The sequence below is a fragment of the Malus sylvestris genome, chromosome 8 (assembly GCF_916048215.2).
Source record: "Malus sylvestris chromosome 8, drMalSylv7.2, whole genome shotgun sequence".
Taxonomy (NCBI): domain Eukaryota; kingdom Viridiplantae; phylum Streptophyta; class Magnoliopsida; order Rosales; family Rosaceae; genus Malus; species Malus sylvestris.
Window position 1 is genome coordinate 20,625,462 of NC_062267.1, and position 18,991 is coordinate 20,644,452.

Below are 18,991 nucleotides of genomic sequence, written 5' to 3' on the forward strand. Positions count from 1 at the left end.
TGTACTTAAACTAGTCATTAGAACTCACTAAGGATGATTATGTTTGAAACTATGCATTTGTGTAAACCCTTCACTATTAATGAGAACTCTAATGCTCCATGGACGTAGCCAAACTTAGGGTGAACTACGTACATCTTGTGTTTGCTTGCCTACCTCTATCTCTTTACATATTTATCCTCACTAATGACTGGAGCAACCGAGCGAAGGTCACAAACTTGACACTTTACGTTGTTTCCAAAGTCTTCACTGATTTTGTTCATCAACACATTTTATTTTTCTCCTTGCCTCGAGTAGGGGAGCTTGATGAGATTATAGTATGTTGTCATGCCTCTAGAGATGTTGATTACGTGTGGATTAAATGGAAACTTCACCAATTTAATAAGAGTATTCTCGTTGTTCATTAATAAAATTTCACATGTCAACTCTATAATTTTTTTAATTTTTTTTTTTTTTGCACAATAGCAACTTTAGGTGCAAATTTTCTTTTTCCAACCTTCTTTCATATAAGATCCCACCTATCCGAACGTCAATATATATGGCTCTCTTTTCGGCTTGATGAACAAACCACTTTATCAACTTAGACAGTTGACGGTTGGAATCACTCCTCAATAAAGAACACCTACATCCAACCTTCGTTTTTCACATCTTCAAAATATTAAAATCTTCCTGCATCATAGCACCTCAACCTGAGGTGTCGGCCCCACCATCATGGCAGATGTGGTAAAGCCCGCCAAATCTCTTCTACCCGAACCTGGACATCAACTCATCTAGGTGGACCAACATCCAGAAGTCCCACCCCACGTGTCTTCGTTACCGAAACGAAACCCAACGCTACCGCTTATTACCGATCGCGGGTTAACCCCAAACCCATCCAGGTTCATCCTCGTCATCTCTCACACTCCATTCACCACTCCATTTCCAATATATACGCAAATGGCCTAATTCTTTTATCTCTCTCTCCCCTCTCTCTACACCAGAACTCGCTAAATCTCAGGCAGTTTCTAGAGTTTGTGCATGGAGAACTCTACTTCTTCATCAACAACTTCCACAGGATCACCATTCTTCCGCCACAGCAGCAGCCACTACTACTATTGTTGCTTCTACACCTAAAAAATCCTTAATCTCTTATGAGACCCTCGAGATTTTTATTTTTCAATTTTAGCCCTTAATTTTTCAAAATTTGACATTTTTGGTGAGAAATTTTGGTTCTGGTGTTGGAAAATATTAGTATTTTATGATTATTTGAGTTTTCTTGTTAGTTAGTAAATGGGCCTAGCCCATCCGATTTAGGGTTTTTAGCAATGGCGAACTTACGTCACGGCGAAGAGTGGCGGCCGCTCCTCCTTTTGCCAGAAAACACACCTATGAGCGCTGGTTCAGCCCCTTCATTCTCATCAGAATTCATGGCATCTGTAAAAATTAGTTTTGGCCGATGCACTATCTTGGTTGAATTTGCAGAGGAAGGGCGATAGTTTGGTTGGATTTGCAGAAGAATGACAAAGACGGAGGAGAGAGGTTGGAGGGATGAGGTTGGGATTAACAGAGCGGCTGGCACAGGGAAGGGAGGAAGAAGATAGGCGTCTATTCCGATGACGGAAGACTAAATTTAGGGAAAAACTTGCAAATAGAGAAAGAGATTAGGCAAAAGAGAGCGAAAGTGGGACAAGGCCTCTTAAATCCATCTAATTCTTTTGATACCTCCCCACCAGATTTGTTTTGTGATTGTTGCTTCATTTTTTTCATTTTTCATCGGGAATGGATAGCTTAAAGAGGAAAGAATGAAGAAGATGCATATGGTAAAAGAAAAAAGACTTCTTTTTGCGTGAAATAGTCAAGGAAATTAAAAAGTGAAAATTATTACTAGGCCGTGAGATTTAAATCAAGGGCTAGAATGAATTGGTCCACGTGGATCCGCAGTGAATGATCGGGAGAGGATCTAGATCCGGTTATCAAGATAGCAAGAATTTAGGTGTGAGTTTTAAAGACAGGTGTTGGACGATTATTAGGCCACCTAAGTCAATAAAAATTGGATATTTTTATCTTCTCTTTTAAGACTCCCACCATATTTATCTTAAACTTTCACATTATTTATAAATATTGTATTACTTTTTAAAAACAATATAAATATTGTTTAATGCTTATTTTACGATAATTTAAATTTATCTAGGCTCCTGCCTAGATCTCACATAAGCACCTAACTGCTAGGTCTCAGTCCACTGTTTGGCTAGCGCCTAACATTTTTTAGGATCTAATCCTAGCCAATTTAAGTTTCTTACATTGACTTTGATATTATTGCTTACAACCGTTTTGGTGGAGATATTATTTTCTGCTATGAATATTAACTCAAAACTTTGCACTCTCCAATGTGCAAGCAACCGCTTCGATTGAACCTTGCACTCTTTTGAATTTCACCCCTCCCCTCGGCAAATCCTGGCTTTGCCACTGGTTTTTAACAGGTTTCATCATTTGGGATTTAATCTGCATGCTCGTAGTGTCTGTTTCCTGTCGTTAGGCTTTTGTTTTAAATTGAAAAAAACAAATTGTGATGTCCGCCGCTATAGCCACGTCGCACCAGAGTAGACGCCTAAAGTCTGAAGATTGACTAGCCTGCACTCGCATCTGCTTGAACCGTACCCACCATCATTTCCTCATCAAATCACCACCACTCTCCCACTGGAACCACCCGCTGCAAATCCGACTGAATCTGCACCTCGCCTGCTTGAACCACCACGCCACCATCTTCTCAAACCCACTACTACATTCTCCATCTTCTGCATCCACTGTCATTGTTGCTCCGCATCGCTTCTACTATCCGCACCCAGGTCTGTACCCACTGCCATCTTTCATGTATTGAACCCCTCTACTTAAAGTAACTACTACTGCTACTGCACCCATCATCCATGTCGCACTGGAGAATAAGTAATGCTATGGTTGATTTAGAAATAAAAAAGAAGAAAGAGAAAATAGGGAATAGGAAAAGAAAATAGAAAAATAAAAAAGAAAAAAATTGGGTTTGGAGCCCACAATCTATTGGGCTGTCGTGATTTGTTTGAAGGCCTTATTTGGCCCTTGTTGATTGAAGCTATTGTTGGGCTTGGTTGGTTTTGAGGCCTACACGAGTTGTTGGCCTATGTGAAATTGTTTTGTGATCGTCAAGTGTTAGTAGCTGTTTGGTTCTTACTGTTTGTTACTACAATTGAAATAATTGAAATATGGAAATCCCATTCGTTTAGATGGGTTATTTTCATACTCTCAACAGTAACAACAACAACAACAACAACAACAACAACAACAACAACAACAAAGTCTTTTCCCACTAAGTGGGGTCGGCTATACTCTCAACAGTAACCTGAACCTAAATCAGTTTGCCGGCACAATCAGCCTGCCTGAATCGGAACCAATTTATCAGTCAAGTTTGTCAGTTTGTCAGTCAAGTTCACCAGTCAAATCAAATTTGTATGCCTAACAATCCACTAATGGAGCCAGTTTTGCGAACCCATAAAGGAAGAGAAAATCAGTCCCGACAACGGAGACGATTGCGACGGAGACCAGAAATTCAACCTCTTGCGGCACTCGATTTGCCCGAAGAGACCGAGGGATGAGTCCGGATTTGCTCCGAACCCGTCGAAGTGTTTGGCGGTTGAATCCGGGGGCTTCAGGCGGTTCGGTCTTGGGGGAACCTACCGCTCGCGGTTTCGGATCCCGAGATCCATGAAATTATGGAGAAGGAGAGGCGTCGCCAATACAATGGGATTGAATTGATCGCTTCCGAGAATTTTATATGCAGGGCAGTGATGGAAACTCTGGGAAGCCACTTGACGAGCAAGTACTCGGAGGGTTTTCCCGGAGCGAGATATTACACGGGCAATCAGCACATTGATCAGATTGAATTGCTCTGTTGCGAGCGCGCATTGGCCGCTTTTGGTCTGGATTCGGAGAAATGGGGTGTTAATGTCCAGATTCCAGCCTTACTCTTGTACCTCTGCAAATTTCGCAGTCTACACCGGGCTTTTGCTCCCAAATGATCAGTTTATGGGGTTGGACTCGCCTTCCGGAGGGCACATGAGTCATGGGTTTATACTCCTAGTGGGAAGAAGGTCTCGGCCTCCTCGATTTTCTTTGAGAGTCTGCCTTATAAGGTGAACCCACAAACAGGGTACATTGATTACGATACTTATTTGCGAGTTCATACCCTCGGGAGTGGGACTATTTCAGATTTGGGCACATTGCGGATAAATGCGGAGCTGTGTTGATGTGTGACATGGCTCATATCAGCGGTCTTACGGCAGCTAAGGTTTGAAATTTGATATCCCAACTTTTGTTTTGTTTTGTGTAGTTGCAGAACTAGTTAACCTATTCTGTACATGATAGATGCTTTTATAATTTCTTGAGAGCTATTTCCTAAGTTGTACACTGTTTGTTGTATGAGAGGGCGATTGTGTGCCTAGTACTTGGCAATGTAGAAAACCTTATATAGTTTTAATGCTCGGAAATAGGCTGAAAAAGTTTTCAACCAGGGTCAGAGTGATTGAGCCATTCTTACATTTTTGTTCACAACGAAGAAGGGAAAACAAATAATTGATCCCTCAAGTTATCATAACATGTCCTATTTGCTCGCTACCAAATGCTATTTGAACGGTTTAAATATACTATAACCAGATACAAATGCATCAACTTAAACATATGGACTTGATTGGGTATCTAGGATTGGATTGGTATACCCACTATATTCAAGGTACGTTGAAGGGAAGAAATAAAATAATTGTGTCCAACTTATATAAAATAATTGTGTTCAACTTAAATGAAGGAAACATATTCATTCCAATCCCCCCAAAGTGGTATGCTTAGAAGGGATAAGCTTCTTTTATGTCTATTCCCCTCAAATTGAATAATCATTCACCTCTACCATCAATAAACCTTGAGTTTATGAGTTACCCAATCAATGCCTATAATGTATTGGAAGTTGGAACTGGACAGTTAATGCAAATAGGTTTTAGATTTGCCATGTTCCAGTAAAGTGGTCTTTGGGATTATTTTGATGTACATTAAATATAATTGCAGGTTTTTTTTTATGGGTGATAGATTTCTGTTTCTGAGGAAGTATAATGTAAGCTGCAATGTGAGAGGGTTATCATCATTAGATTAGATTTGAATTGGAAAAAGCTTTTCCACCCCCTTTACAATTTTATAACACAATGGAGACAGTGCAAAAATCAAGCACCTCACATCTAACCGTTACTTGGTTCTTGGTTCCTAGTGTCTCATTTGTATACTCTTCTGCCTTCTTCATCTTGATGTTATCTTGTGTTACTAATTATCACATTTCATGAGTGTTCTAGCTGATATATTGACATATTGTAATAGTACAAATCTCTTTGCAGGGGGGAGATCCCTTTTTTTTTTTAGCCTTCAAATATTGATTTGTTATACATTGTTAGCAAGAGGTAAGATGTTCCTTTGTATGGATTATCTGTTTTGTGCCTAAGAATCATTAGTAACGTTATTTGGTTATCTGGAACTTGGTGTAATTTTGTACATTTGACTAGTCTTTTTCTTCCATGCCTTTCCCATGTGAAAGATAATGAACATGCATTATGTGTTCTTACTTATTGGCTATTCTTTACTGCAGGGATGTGCAAGTCCTTTTGATTACTGTGATATTGTTACGTCAACAACACACAAAAGTCTTCGGGGTCCTAGGGGAGGTATTATTTTTTCTAGGAAAGGCCCAAAATTAGGGAAGCAAGGCAAACATCATACTAATGAGGATGGCAATAACCATTACGATTTTGAGGAAAAGATAAACTTTGCCATTTTCCCATCACTACAAGGAGGGCCACACAACAACCATATTGCTGCTCTTGCCATAGCCTTAAAACAAGCAGCTACTCCAGAATATAAAGCATATATGCAACAGGTGAAGAAGAATGCCCAGGCCTTAGCTAATGCTCTGTTAAGAAGAAAATGCAGATTGGTTACTGGGGGCACCGACAATCACTTGTTGCTTTGGGATTTGACTGCTCTTGGTTTAACAGGTATTATAATATTAACCATCCCAACAGTCACAGAATGGATTATGAAGTTTTAGGTATTGGTAGAGTAACTGCACAGTTTACCTGTTGAGTTTCATGATGGTTTGTGTCTCACATCTAGTTTAAGCATGTCATGATAAACTTTTGTAAGTAAAAGAGAAGCTGATTAGATTGAAGAAAGGAAATATGTCTTCTCATAGTAGTAGGGGTGGGCATATTGACGGCTCAACCGACCAATCCAGCCGACATGGATTGGGTTGGGTCAGATATAATTTCAGAAAATTAAATTTTGGGTGAAAACCCACCCGCGCACTAAATCCATGTGTTTTGCGGTTTTAAATTTGGTGAGCCCAATGATAACCAATTCGCCCATATACAATTTTTTTGTCTAGTTGATGCTTTCATTTCTATTGGTCAATTCATTTTTCGTGACATTTTTTATTTGGTTGTATTTTAGGCTTATAGACATATAACAATTTGTTTCTTAGGCTTGCATGAAGCTCAACCCGAAACCCGCCCAACCCAACCCAACCCAACCCGCCTAGCATTGGGTCGGGTGGGTTGGTTACCTATTTTATTGAGTGAAAAATGGTTTGTTGAAATGCCTACCTGAGCCTAGTTGGCCAGCTAGCGGTTGAGGGCCTTGAGGCTCAACCCAAACCGAACCACTCAATGCCCACCCCTAATTAGTTGTGAAATTTTGGTCATTGGTAGTGTTGGACGAGAAAAATGGAAGTTACCGGGATGGAAAGTTGGAAACACCAACCTGACAGCTTACCTTTTAGAAAATAGGGCAAGTCATTTGATCAATTGCTGACCCTAGACGATAGTTTGCAATAAAGTTTAGGGGAAATGGTCTTACCTGCATTTGCTGTACATATCTGATTATTATGAGTGATAGCTGTAGAAGGAGCAATGGTGTAGCTAATTTGTTCCCAATAGTGAATGATGGTTGGAGGTCTTATCGTTTCAGTAGTTCAATAAGCATCTTCCATTTGCACATATCCAAGTGTGCGACTGTTCTTCTACAACCCCTTTCCCATTCACAATCTTATTGATACAGCGAGGAATTACGAAAAGGTCTGTGAGATGTGCCACATATATATTTGGTGATAATGGTGCTTTTTCTCCTGGAGGAGTGAGAATCGGTGAGTTGTCTTTGGCATTTGAATTTTATCTTCAGTATTCTGAAATTGCATTCTATGGTTTCTTTTTCTTTCTGATCTGGGAAATAGGCATGTACAGAATGAAAACTTCATTCTCGATTCTACGAGAATTTTTATGAAAGCCTTTCATTTGCTTCTCTTCGATGGAAGTTTTATTTTCCCAGAATGTATCCTAATTTTTGGCCTAATTCTTCTTCTGATGATCGATTCAACCTCTGATCAAATAAAAATAAGAAAAAATGAAAGGCTTTGCTCAACGGTTTTCCTTTCTCAAATTATATTTTCTTGCTCTTATGTCATTGTATCATAATGGATGCTAAGCTCTCCTTTCTTTGTTCGTCTTTGCAGGAACTCCTGCTATGAGTACATGAGGTTGCGTGGAGTCAGATTTTGAAACAATTGCAGACTTTCTTCTCAGGGCTGCTCAGATCACTGTTTCCATACGGAGGGAATATGGAAAATTCCAGAAAGATTTTATCAAAGATCTCAAGAACAGCAAAGATATTTACGAGCTCAGAAATCGGGTCGAAACATTTGCATCCCAGTTTGAAATGCCAGGATATGATTGATACATTAACTTGTGGCTTACCATCTTGACTTCTTGGTAAACCTACAATTCTTATTTCTTTGCCTCCAATTGATCTCTTGTAAAAAGGTCGTACCCAGTGCACAAGGCTCCCGCTCTACGCAGGGTCTGGGAGAGGTGAATGTCGGCTAGCCTTACCCCCATTTTATGGAGAGGCTGCTCCCAAGTCTCGAACCCGAGACCTACCGCTCATGGGCGAAGGCACTTGCCATCGCACCAAGTGCGACCTCTTTCCAATTGATCTCTTGTAAATTAGAGAAATATGTTTGCCAAATTTTCACAACTAGTCGCTGCCACATTGAAATTCCTGCCCTCACTATGTCTTGGTTGTTTTGTATATTATCACAGGAAGTAAAATTATTAACCTTCTTCTTCTTTTGGTGAAGGTGTAATTAACTAAATTGATTAGGTTGGCCTATGTACTGGTTTGGTATTGAGGTTCTTTTATAAAAAGTGGGTATCAAAAAAATCTGAGTTCAAAAAGGCGTTTGGTAAACATTTAAAAACTGCATATTTTCGCACATTTGAGTGAAAAAAAAACTGAAAAGCAGTAAAAATAAGATTATTCTCACAACATAGCAGAAGCAGTTTTTTTTTTCTTCAAATCACAGCAATACCAAACCATCTCTCTCTCTCTCTCTCTCTCTCTCTCTCTCTCTCTGCTTATTACACTTTTGGGTAAAAAAAAACTGAAAACGTGAAGCAGCAAAAATGAGATTATAATCACAGCAATACCAAACCATCTCTCTCTCTCTCTCGCCTATGATGTTGATCTGGATTCTAGATAAGGCCGGAATCATGAAAACTGCAATGAACAGAGTTATGCCTGTTTCTTTTGGCCATCTGTCATCAGATACACTTCATCTGGGTGGTTGTCAATTCCACTTTTGGACTCGGCTTTTTCCTCTGTGTTAACTATTTAGAAGAGGAGCAAGCCATATCACGTGATTTTTGGTTTAAATTGTATTGTATTATTAGACCGAGATATCATTGTGATAGTGAATCTATTCTATATTCTATGTACGTTGCTCTTAGTGGTGTTCATGACTGATACTACAATGTCACACTGTGTATGAGGGGCTCTACTGTGGCGGTGTACTCTTACCATCCAAGTTCCTCTCTTAACAAATGAAGCTTTAGCTATTGCAGCGGTTGATCGATGCAACAAAAAGCTCAAGTGCATTTACTCTTTAGTGCAGCAGAGCCGGAGACTACATTTGTCGGAATTTATTAAACATTCTGCAGATTTTTATATGATACCTCCACTGAAAGAAGCTGAAAAATCTCTCACGCTGCACTTTTTTCTTCCTTTTTTTTTTTCCTTCTTTTATTTAGAAAAAGAAGGAATCATAATAATTGATGGTGCGGTTTTTTGTTTGGTGGTGGTTATGAATGTAAGCCGCTGTTTGCTGCTTTAAGGATGATAATGTCTTGTTGGGTCAGAGAAACTCAGAGGTGCTTGCTTCTGCTTCTGCCAAAAGTGCTTCTTTATGTTGTTTTCGGCATTGGTGTTCTGCTTTTTTTGGGGTCTTTTGATATGGATCTAAAGTAATTAAAAATTGAACTTATTTCAAAAATCAAAAGTAACTAAAAATTGGACCTATTTCAAATTTTTCCTTTTTTTTCTCTTCTAATTTTACTATTTTTCCTATTTATTAAAATAAAAGAAATATCAAGGAGGCACTCTTAAAAGTGAGGTTTTTCATGAATTTTATGTCACCTTATATTTTTTGCACAATAGAAACAGGGACTAAGGTGGTTTCAGGATCTCCCAGATCCGAAAAATATACATGTGAAGGTCTTCCGATGACTCTTTGAATTTTAGTACGGGTCCCTTTTGTTTCTTCTAAATGCTTGATGTAATATATGTTAGTTATATCTCAAAATGTTGGGCCAAAGCTCAAAAAGTTCTCTATATTACTCATTATATTATTTCGGCATATGTCAATATATATTGACATGTGCATAATAAGTCTTCCATGTGAATAAATTGATTTTTTTTTTTACGCATTTCACGTGCTATTTCTATCTAAAAAACTTGTATTTAACACTGAAATTTCAAAGTTCAAATCTTGAATCCACCTGTACAAAGTCCATGAATAGTTCCACTGAGAACGGTCCCTTTAACATTTCTCTTAAATTAATATGTTTTGTTGTCTTATAGTTCTTGGATCTGAGGAATATTATATTAGTTTTGCTTATGTTGGACGCTGCTATAGATCCCTTGGAGGGAGGCAAGGCATGAATTTCCGGCAGGGATAAAAGCTAGAAAGCATGGGATACGGTTGACAAGCAAAGAAAGTGACCCCAAATTTTCTCCCCCCTTCTTATTTTAATAATATTTTCTTCCAAAAACCCAAACCCAAAACCCCCAAAGAAGGGGGAAGAAAGAGCAAAATTATATACGTGACCGGTTTAGATTATTATACATCTACCTCTGAATTTGGTAGTTTGACTATTTAAACAACCTTACGGTTTAGTTTCTTGCCGTCAATCTTCACTGTTCATTTTTCAAGTTACTCAACCGTCCGGACTACTAAAGAAAACTTACTATGTCTCTCGTAAAATGACTAATGGATTCCTTATGTGACTAGTTGATAACAAGAAATTTTTTATGGTGATTAAAAGATACGTGATAAGATTTTCTCCGAAACCTAAAGAATGGAGAAGAAAAGCTGATTTTATATAATGAAGTCTCTATCACTCTCATTACGTGATTGACCGAAATACATGTGAGGGAGGAAGAGATAGGGTTTGGTGATGATCAAGACCATTGCTTTGAAAGGGAAGGGAAAATTAGACAAAAGCTTCCTTCTAAGATGAAAAGAAGTTGGCTTTTTTTGACATAAAAGCAAATCCAGGAATCTTCATTCATGAGTGGTGCTTCTTCTTCCCTACATAGAAGAGACTGCTACAGTCTCAACCCTGGCCTTTTTCATCATTCTTTCACAACTAGAATCATGACTCATTTACTATAACAACTCAACTCACTCTCTCTCTCTCTCTCTCTCTCCTACAAGAGATTCACCATGAAAAACCCCAATTAGAGGCAAGAGGAAAACCTTTTCAAAATAAGAATAATCATAACCAACACTTTGGTAGCGCAGACTTGGTCGTAATCAAATTGTACTTGATGGTAACCATAGTCGTATCCAAACTAAGCAAAGCAGTTGTTAGTGCATATGTGCGAATTTTTGTTTTCGTAATCTGGATTAGATTGTTGCTTAATTAAAATAAAAAAATTATCCAAATCCAAGATAATTAAATATTAGTTCATTAATAAATTAAATATTTTGAAGAAGTTAATAAATTAATGGAGGATTTTGATTGTGCCACCAAGTGTAAAGATAGAGTAACAAGAAGCTTCCATTCCATTTTTTTCCTATCTTTGTTCACCCAACCCTTTTTTTACTTTTACTTTTTTCTTCTACATTTGTGTTTTTTTTAAATCAACTTGGAAGATCTTGCACCCATAATTGCATTATTTATTTATTTTATTTTTAAATTTGAGCTGTTTTGTAGCTTAAAAAAAATAAAAAAATAAAACCCCTCTTCATGGATTCAACCATGATAACCAGTAACTACCTGTCGATGAGTCAACGCTACGTCAAGTCTAAATTACGGATAACTAGTAAGTAACTACTAGAACAAAGTTGGAGAATGCGCGAGAGAAAAGAAAGGTAGTAAAAAAAAATACAAACAGAAGTAAGAAGAAGGGTTAAAAAGGTACAAATAAAACCCAATAACTAATTACCTCTCTCTCTACTCTGTAATATTGTTTTACTTTTTTTTTTTTCACCTATGACTGCAAAAGTCCAAAAGCTTCTTCCTCCCCTCAACAATTTCATCAATGAAATCATCAAGTTGGCTCGCAATATTCTCCGCACCAGATCTCAGCACCCCAAAACACGCTTTCAAGTTGTCCACTCCCTCCCTAATCCCGCCGCCGTCAACCTCCCACTCCACCACCCCCTGTGGGCCCCCCCTCTCCAGCTCCCCCCTCAGCTCCTCCATCGCCCCCTTCGACCTCCTGAACTCCCACATCAGAACCCCCGGCCTCTCTCTGATCTGCCCGATCTCCGCCGCCACCCTCTGCTGCAGCCTCGCCGTCGATATCATGAACGATGATCCGAAGATCATGCACCCCTCGTTGTACCCTCCCCTGCAGAAGCTCGACTCCTCCTCCGGCAAGCAGAACACCAGTCCGTACAGCAAGATCATGAGTAGCAGCGAGCTCACGTTCCTCATTGCGTACAGGACTCCCCTGAACCCATTGAACCCATTGAGCTTCGATTCGATGGTGACCCTTTCGTCGAATTTGAGCGACAGCGGCTGGATTCTCGTTTCCATCAGCCCCCTGTTCTCCTCCTCCAATCCGAACGCCTCTCGCCGACACCCAGAAATCGCGCGCACCACCTGTTCGACGAAATACCACAACGAATCAGTCAAACGTATCAAGCAAGTTAAAGATTGAGAATTTGTGATCAAATTGAAAAACCCACCTGGCGAGAGAGCTGGGGAGTGAGATGGCGGTGGGAGTCGAGGGTGGAGGTGATGTTGAGGCCGGAAGTGTAGTAATTCTCCATAGCGGAGACGGCGGACTTGAGGACATGGCAGGCTTCCCAAAGCTTGGAGCTTTCGTCCATGTACTCGTCGAGCCACTTGTCCCCGACGGGCAAGTGGAGCTTCTGGACGAGAAGGGTCAGCTGGGAGTGGAAAGATCGAATAAGGGAAAGAGCCCTTTGGAGGAATTGGATTGACATGAAGTTGTTCGAAAGATAGACCCTTTCGAGATCGTCGATCCCTCGAGTCAGAAACGAATAGAAGCCATTGACAGAGTTGGTGGACGAAGGATCCATTTTTAATCTTCCTCTCCTTTTCAATTTCTTTTCAAATATCTTTTGTTTTGCTTGTGTAGAAAGCTTGAAATTTTGTGTGGGATTAAAAAAAAAGAGGGTGCTATTTAAACGGATGAGAGAGAGAGAGGAGAGAGAGAGGAATGGGATTATGAGGAGGGAATATCTTTAGGAGGAGAAGAAGAAGCAGCTCAGGTTTCTAAGGTTGAAAACGATTGTTGGGAGCAATGATGGGTGTTTCCTATAGAGGGGAAAGGATGAATGGTAATATGCCATTTTCATTGTTTAATGGGATGGGATGAAACGATGTGTGAAAATTAATTATAAAGACATAAGATTTATGAAACAAAACAAAATAGAAGCCTCAAAAAATACCCAAAAAGGAAACAGACTGTCTGTGTGTGCTTCTTCTGAATGAGAGAGAGAGATGTTTTGGGTCATTAGCTAATTAGCAGAGGAGAGGTATACTTATACAAGAAACAGAGCATGAAATTTTCATGAGCCAGCTCCCTTCCAATTTCTTACTTTTCTCTCTTACAATTTTATAGATGTAGGGTGGGGGGTAGAGAGAGAAATTGGTAGAGAGAGAGAGAGAGAGAGAGAGAGAGAGAGAGGTACAAATGCAAGTGGGTATGTTTACAAAATTCTAGTTGGAATTGTATGATATTTTATTTTTTTAATGTTTTGGATTTGAGTTTATTGGTTTGTAAAGTGTTTGACTGGATTGACTGAGTTTCTACTTGTTCTCGTTCCTCTTCTAATTCTCTTTTGGTTTCAATATTATTCTTTTGATTTGAGTGCTCTTTGGCTTCTTCTTTCCTCATTTCCTTCCTCGAGCTACTGACTTGGCTCCTTATTTCCCCCTCTACTCTATTGAAATTTGTGGGTTTTTGTATTTCCTAGATTTATTTTTCTTGTTTTGTTTATTTTTTTCAATAAATGGAATGATGAGGTTCCTTGTATGTGTAATTTGTCTTGTAATTTGTAAACATTCTTACCAATACCAACCATGCAATAATCCCTCTTTTTAGGCCACATTTCCCTTTTAATATCTTGTCTTCAAAGTGTCTCGTTCTCTTAGTCACTTCGGGCCTATTTGGTTGGCTAATCGGGATAGATCGTGACTAATTAAAATAAATTTAAGTCCAGTCTTTTGTTTATTATGTTAAATGTGAGGTAGACATGATCAGATATGATGAGTTATGAATCCACAATAGAGTGTGTTATCTAACCTATCATTAAACATGAGTTACAAGTCTTGTCTTACATGACCATGTCAATCCAATCTCATTTTTAAGGCTCAATCTCATCTAGCTCACCAAACAACTCCTAATGACTAATGATTTATGGTTATTTAGATTTGAATTTAATATCGAGAATTGAAATTGAAAAATTAAAAATACATCTATTTATTCTCCAATCTTGAGATCAAACTAACCTTGAGTGAGGTATGTATCACTTGATCATGGGCGGCTGAGAGAACATTTCTTTTATTAAATAGTTTATATTGGTAATTAATTTTTCCTTTGGGGACAAAATGGATGATGCTTCTTCATGAATTATGCCTGCAACTTGAATTGAATATCAATACATGACCCAATAATTTAATCCTAGCCGTTTAATGGTACTCCTTAGGACCCATCTAACGGCGGAGAAAGTAAATAAAAGTGCGAAATGATCAACTCCATGGGTCCCAAAATTTTGCTGCAGTCCACTCAATGGGGTTATATGAATGATTAAGTTGGTTTTAAGACAATAATCTAAGGCTATAAACATGTTTAAAGGTAAGAGAGGTTTATGTGTAGGTTTGTTTATTGCTTGACAAGCATTATCAATTATTTAATTCTCTTTGGTTTAATAAATTATCAATTATTTATTTAATTTATTTGTTTATTTATGGGGGTCTTAGTTTCTTGATGTGAGGAGGGAGGGGACCAGGAAATCTAATTTATGTTGGGGTATGTGACATTTTAGTGTTGATTTTATTTTAGTCTCGTTGGGTGCTCGTGGTTTTTTGGAAAATATGACGTGATCTTAACTCTTAAGAGGATGTTGGTCTTTTGAGATTTCATTGGAAAGTGAGTAGGAAGAAGAAGAAAAAGAAGCTTATTTAGGAGTTAGGACCAGTGTTTTAAGTGGTGGTGGCCATATCTTACCCATCCATTCTTCTTAACCTAACCTTTTTATACAACAAGTGCGGAATTAAACTACACTGAATAATGGATGAGTCATAATTTACCATTGGCATATTCTAACATTTGATATTTAGTTGAGATTGTTCATTAGAATCGTAATCAAAGATGTATCAGAGATTGTCCCTTTGAATCATAACCAAAGATGTCTCAGTTTTTTTTTTTTTAAATAATCTTAGTAACAAAAGATGATGGTTTGACATCCTAATTTTTTTCAGAGCAATACACATTAGTCCCCAATATTTTGTTTTAGAAAAATACTATAGATACTTAAAAACCAACAAGCATTTACAATTCTAGTACCAATTGGCATGACATTGTTTTAATCGTTTTCATTTGGTTTGACATTGTTTCAAGCGTTGATAATGATTTTATTATAATTTTAAGAATGAATACAAGCATTGCAGAAGACATTCTAAATGAAATTCAAGAGTGTTCCTCAATTCAAGATTTATTTGGTTAATGAATCACAGTATGAACTTTGAGCTTGGCTAACAAACTCAACAAGTTAAAACTTTAATTATCCTAGTACACATGTAATATCTCATTCAGTACTGTACTTGGGGGCAAGGAGCCCCAGCCTGTGACTGACTACCAAAAATTTGATTGTCCAAATTTATTTTTCTCTCAGAAACTCTCAGTTTGATAGTTAAAATATTCAATGAAAACGGGATCTTTTTTTTTTTTTTTTTTTTTTTTTACTTCTTTTCTTGGTGAACTGTAATAATTGAGCTGTTCACCTACTGAATCTCATCCCATATGGAGAAAGTTTTCATGCGCATAGATTGGTATATCATATGTCATTATATAGTTTGAGAGAAGTTTTATTTCTCAAATGTCCTTCCATTTGTATAATGATGTAGTGTATCTTTCTATGTTCTTGGCACACAAAAAAATCTCTCCATATAGGCTTGTATTGACAACTGAACCAGTTGTTCTACTAGGGAGTGCATAAAGAAAGAAGATAACTAGTCCTCTTTCTTTTGCAAAAAAATTCAAAAACTCATATTTTGAATCCAACAAGAACCCCAAAGAAGAAGAGTAATTTCGCTGGACAGTTATTGTGATGTCTCATGTCAATAGTATAATGGTATGGAGCAACATAGTGACAGTATACAATAACCCTAATTCTTTGGTTTGGAATTTTGTTCAATGTTGGATGTAAGGAGTTCCCATTTTTGCCAAGCAAACGAAAGGACTTCCAAGAATCCAAATTTTGCCAAGTGAAATTGGGTAGCTGTGGATTTAGGATCCGGTGGGTGGGTGAAGGGTTGTTTGATTATTAATGGTGAAAGATAAACTCTCTCTTGGAAAGTATAACGAAAATTGCAAGTGGTGAATTGTCCTGGTTAAGATCTTTTTCTACAACCAACTTCATTGCTGGTTGGTTGGTACCAAACTGCACTAATTCTGAAACTACCGAGTACCTATCAACTTTATACCTTTAAGAACCCACTTAATGATTCATGTTGAGACATCCCTGCCAAAGTACAAGAGTTTCTCTCCAACCAGGAGGCCAATTACAACGCCAAAACTTGTCAACATCAGAATAAAACTCCTAAAGTCCCACATCAACCGTGAATGGAAGCTGGAGACTCCCCTCAACTATAAAAAGAGACCATTCTCCTACAATTAATCTCTAATGCAATTATTGTACTTAAGCTCGTCATTAGAACTCACTGATGATGATTATGCTTGAACATTTGCATTGTGCAAACTTTTCATTATTAATGAGAATTTCTCCACCTCCATAGACGTAGCCCAACTTAGACTGAACCATGTATATCTTATGTTTGCTTCTTTATATCTATCTCTTTACATATATCCTTACTAGATGATCAGAGCAACTTTGTGAATGCACAAATTGACACTTTATACATTGTTCCAAAGTCCTATTAATTTTGTGCATCAACAAGGTTCAAATGAACTAGATCAAAACTATTAATATATATATATATATATATATATATATATATATATATATATTTTTTTTTTTTTTTTTTTACAGTGAATGAAAGAGGTTTAACACCTCATGTACGTCCATCACTTGAGGTGAAAGTAATGCAATTGATGGCTATATTTGTCCAACATCCTTTTCATCCCCATCATGATAATTACCAATAAAAGTCTCTATTGAACAATGTTTCATTTTCTTCTAAAATGGGCTTTAGATGGACACAACTTGATGATGGTCCAGAGCCCCCTCTCTCAACCATGAACGAAACAAAGGAATGAGTCGAATGATTGTTTTATTTTAATTCAAATTAGGACACAATAGAAACCCTAAATAGGGAAAGAAAAATAGTTGGCATCAGAAAAGTTGTATCGAGAAAGTTTTGACAATGTACTGTTGTCGAACTCTGCATTTAAATTATTGATTACGTAAACTTTGGTTGAAGAACAAAGTATTCAAGCAAATCTCTACTTTACTATCTCCAAGTATGTCCTCTAATGATCCAATCTCCATTTTTTGGAACTCACCATCAACATTTAGCATAGTGATTTGGACATCCATCCTCCTATTGATTATTATTGACTTAGCTAGCTAAGAATTTTCCTTCAATGTCATATACCAATAATTATTTATTCAGCCTCTTGAACAATTTATATCTTAAGGTTTAACGATTTTCACAATCTTGTTTTACCAAATTTAAACCTAAATCTTCACTGAAGTTTCGAAGATGTTCGAGAAATGATAATTTTTGCATCCCTTAATGGAGAATGCACATATCCCTTCAAAATATTATCCTTCGAGAAAAAAAATTTTGTGAGTGCGAATGCGTGACGAAACAGTGTACAAGATGTCAATTGAAGAAGAGTTTTTTTTTTCTTCATTGAAAATGAAAGTTATATAGAAATTTTTTTGTGTTCTTCAAAATCATTAGGTTTATAAGGAAAGATTGACATTTTTATCATTGAAGAACTATCTCGGTGCATTTGAGTAGGAATTCAAGTTCAAGTTTTGAAGATTTTGCTTGATGATGTTAGACTTAAATGTTCATGCAAGTAAAACACCAATGTATTAACCTTGCGAAGACATCATCCTAGTACAGCAAGCACTGGAAACTGCAACAAGTATTCTTGAACACCTTGATCTGTAAGGAGGGCCTTCTGCACACTCACCACGATCGTGTTACTCAAACCTATGGGGAGTTCTCTAAGTATATGTTTCGGTGGTGTATGCAGGGACCTTCCCTTGGTATTTATACTACTACAACCATAGTGCACATTCTCATAATCATACACCAGGATCCCTTATTGTACAAGGATATAATCTACCAAATCTCAATCCAAATAGGATGGTATCAAGAGCCCTTATTCTCCAATTATAACCGGATTATATACCTTACTTGGAGTCCAAGTTATAGCTTATAACTAAACCTTAATTGCACTTACACTCCATAACAATCCTTATTAACTATATTGACCTATTAGCCTTTGGATTAGAGATGACTCATTCAGAACTATCGAAGACTATGAACTTAGACAAGTCTTCATGAGCTCTTATAATCAATAAATAAGGTTCTCACTTACATGAAGTAATCAATCACAGACTTGGTATAGAAGTGAGTTACAAAACCATGAGTCAAAAGCATTGACTTCATCACTTCCAGGTCCAATCAGTCTTATATCTTAGTATTTAATGCCTTTGGTGAAATTTTCAATCTACAAGAATAGCTCATACATAATTTCATGAAAAAAAACTCAGTTCACATGCCAAGCAATCTCACAACACAACCAAATGCAGCTAATAACCTTTTGCTGCTACATTGTTTCATCGAAAAACACATCAGTTGTTTATAACCTTTCAGCAACCTATTTCCAACAGCAAACATGAACTAAAACTATATTGAAACAATGTATGAATTACTGAAATAACATCATTTTATTAAACCTTCAATTCAACCAAGTGCAGCGACTAGCTAAACATAAAACCAAACTCAATACTAACTGTCACGATAATAACTAACATGCATAATTAAACTACATATTATCATTGGTCCCACTAGTTCAACAAATATAAGGTTGCAATCACTCACATATTGAGTGCATGCTTATGAAAAGCTGCATTTGGTAATACCTTAGTGAGAGGATTAGCAAGCATTGCATGAGTGTCAATGTAATCAACCTTGATCTCTCCAGACTTTACTTTCTTCCT

The 18,991-nt window shown here is 37.5% G+C and overlaps 1 protein-coding gene and 1 pseudogene across 1 annotated transcript; one reads left to right on the top strand and one right to left on the bottom strand.

The window, feature by feature from the left end:
* The first annotated feature begins 3,337 nt into the window (after positions 1-3,337).
* Positions 3,338-8,202, top strand: LOC126631835 (serine hydroxymethyltransferase 7-like; annotated as a pseudogene).
* Positions 8,203-11,445: 3,243 nt separating this feature from the next.
* On the bottom strand, positions 11,446-13,250 carry LOC126631838 (uncharacterized). Its single transcript, XM_050301996.1, has 2 exons — positions 12,287-13,250; positions 11,446-12,200 (listed from the first exon to the last, which is right to left on the bottom strand). Exons 1-2 carry the CDS (start codon positions 12,641-12,643, stop codon positions 11,580-11,582), a joined length of 978 nt encoding a protein of 325 aa, XP_050157953.1. The 5' UTR covers positions 12,644-13,250; the 3' UTR covers positions 11,446-11,579.
* Between the last annotated feature and the right edge of the window lie 5,741 nt (positions 13,251-18,991).

Excerpts from the sequence above, each read along its gene's own strand:
- LOC126631838 (XM_050301996.1), bottom strand. The coding sequence starts at position 12,643 with ATGGATCCTTCGTCCACCAACTCTGTCAATGGCTTCTATTCGTTTCTG. Across the intron at positions 12,201-12,286 it reads CTCCCCAGCTCTCTCGCCAG|GTGGTGCGCGCGATTTCTGG; the intron begins GTGGGTTTTTCA and ends TTCGTCGAACAG.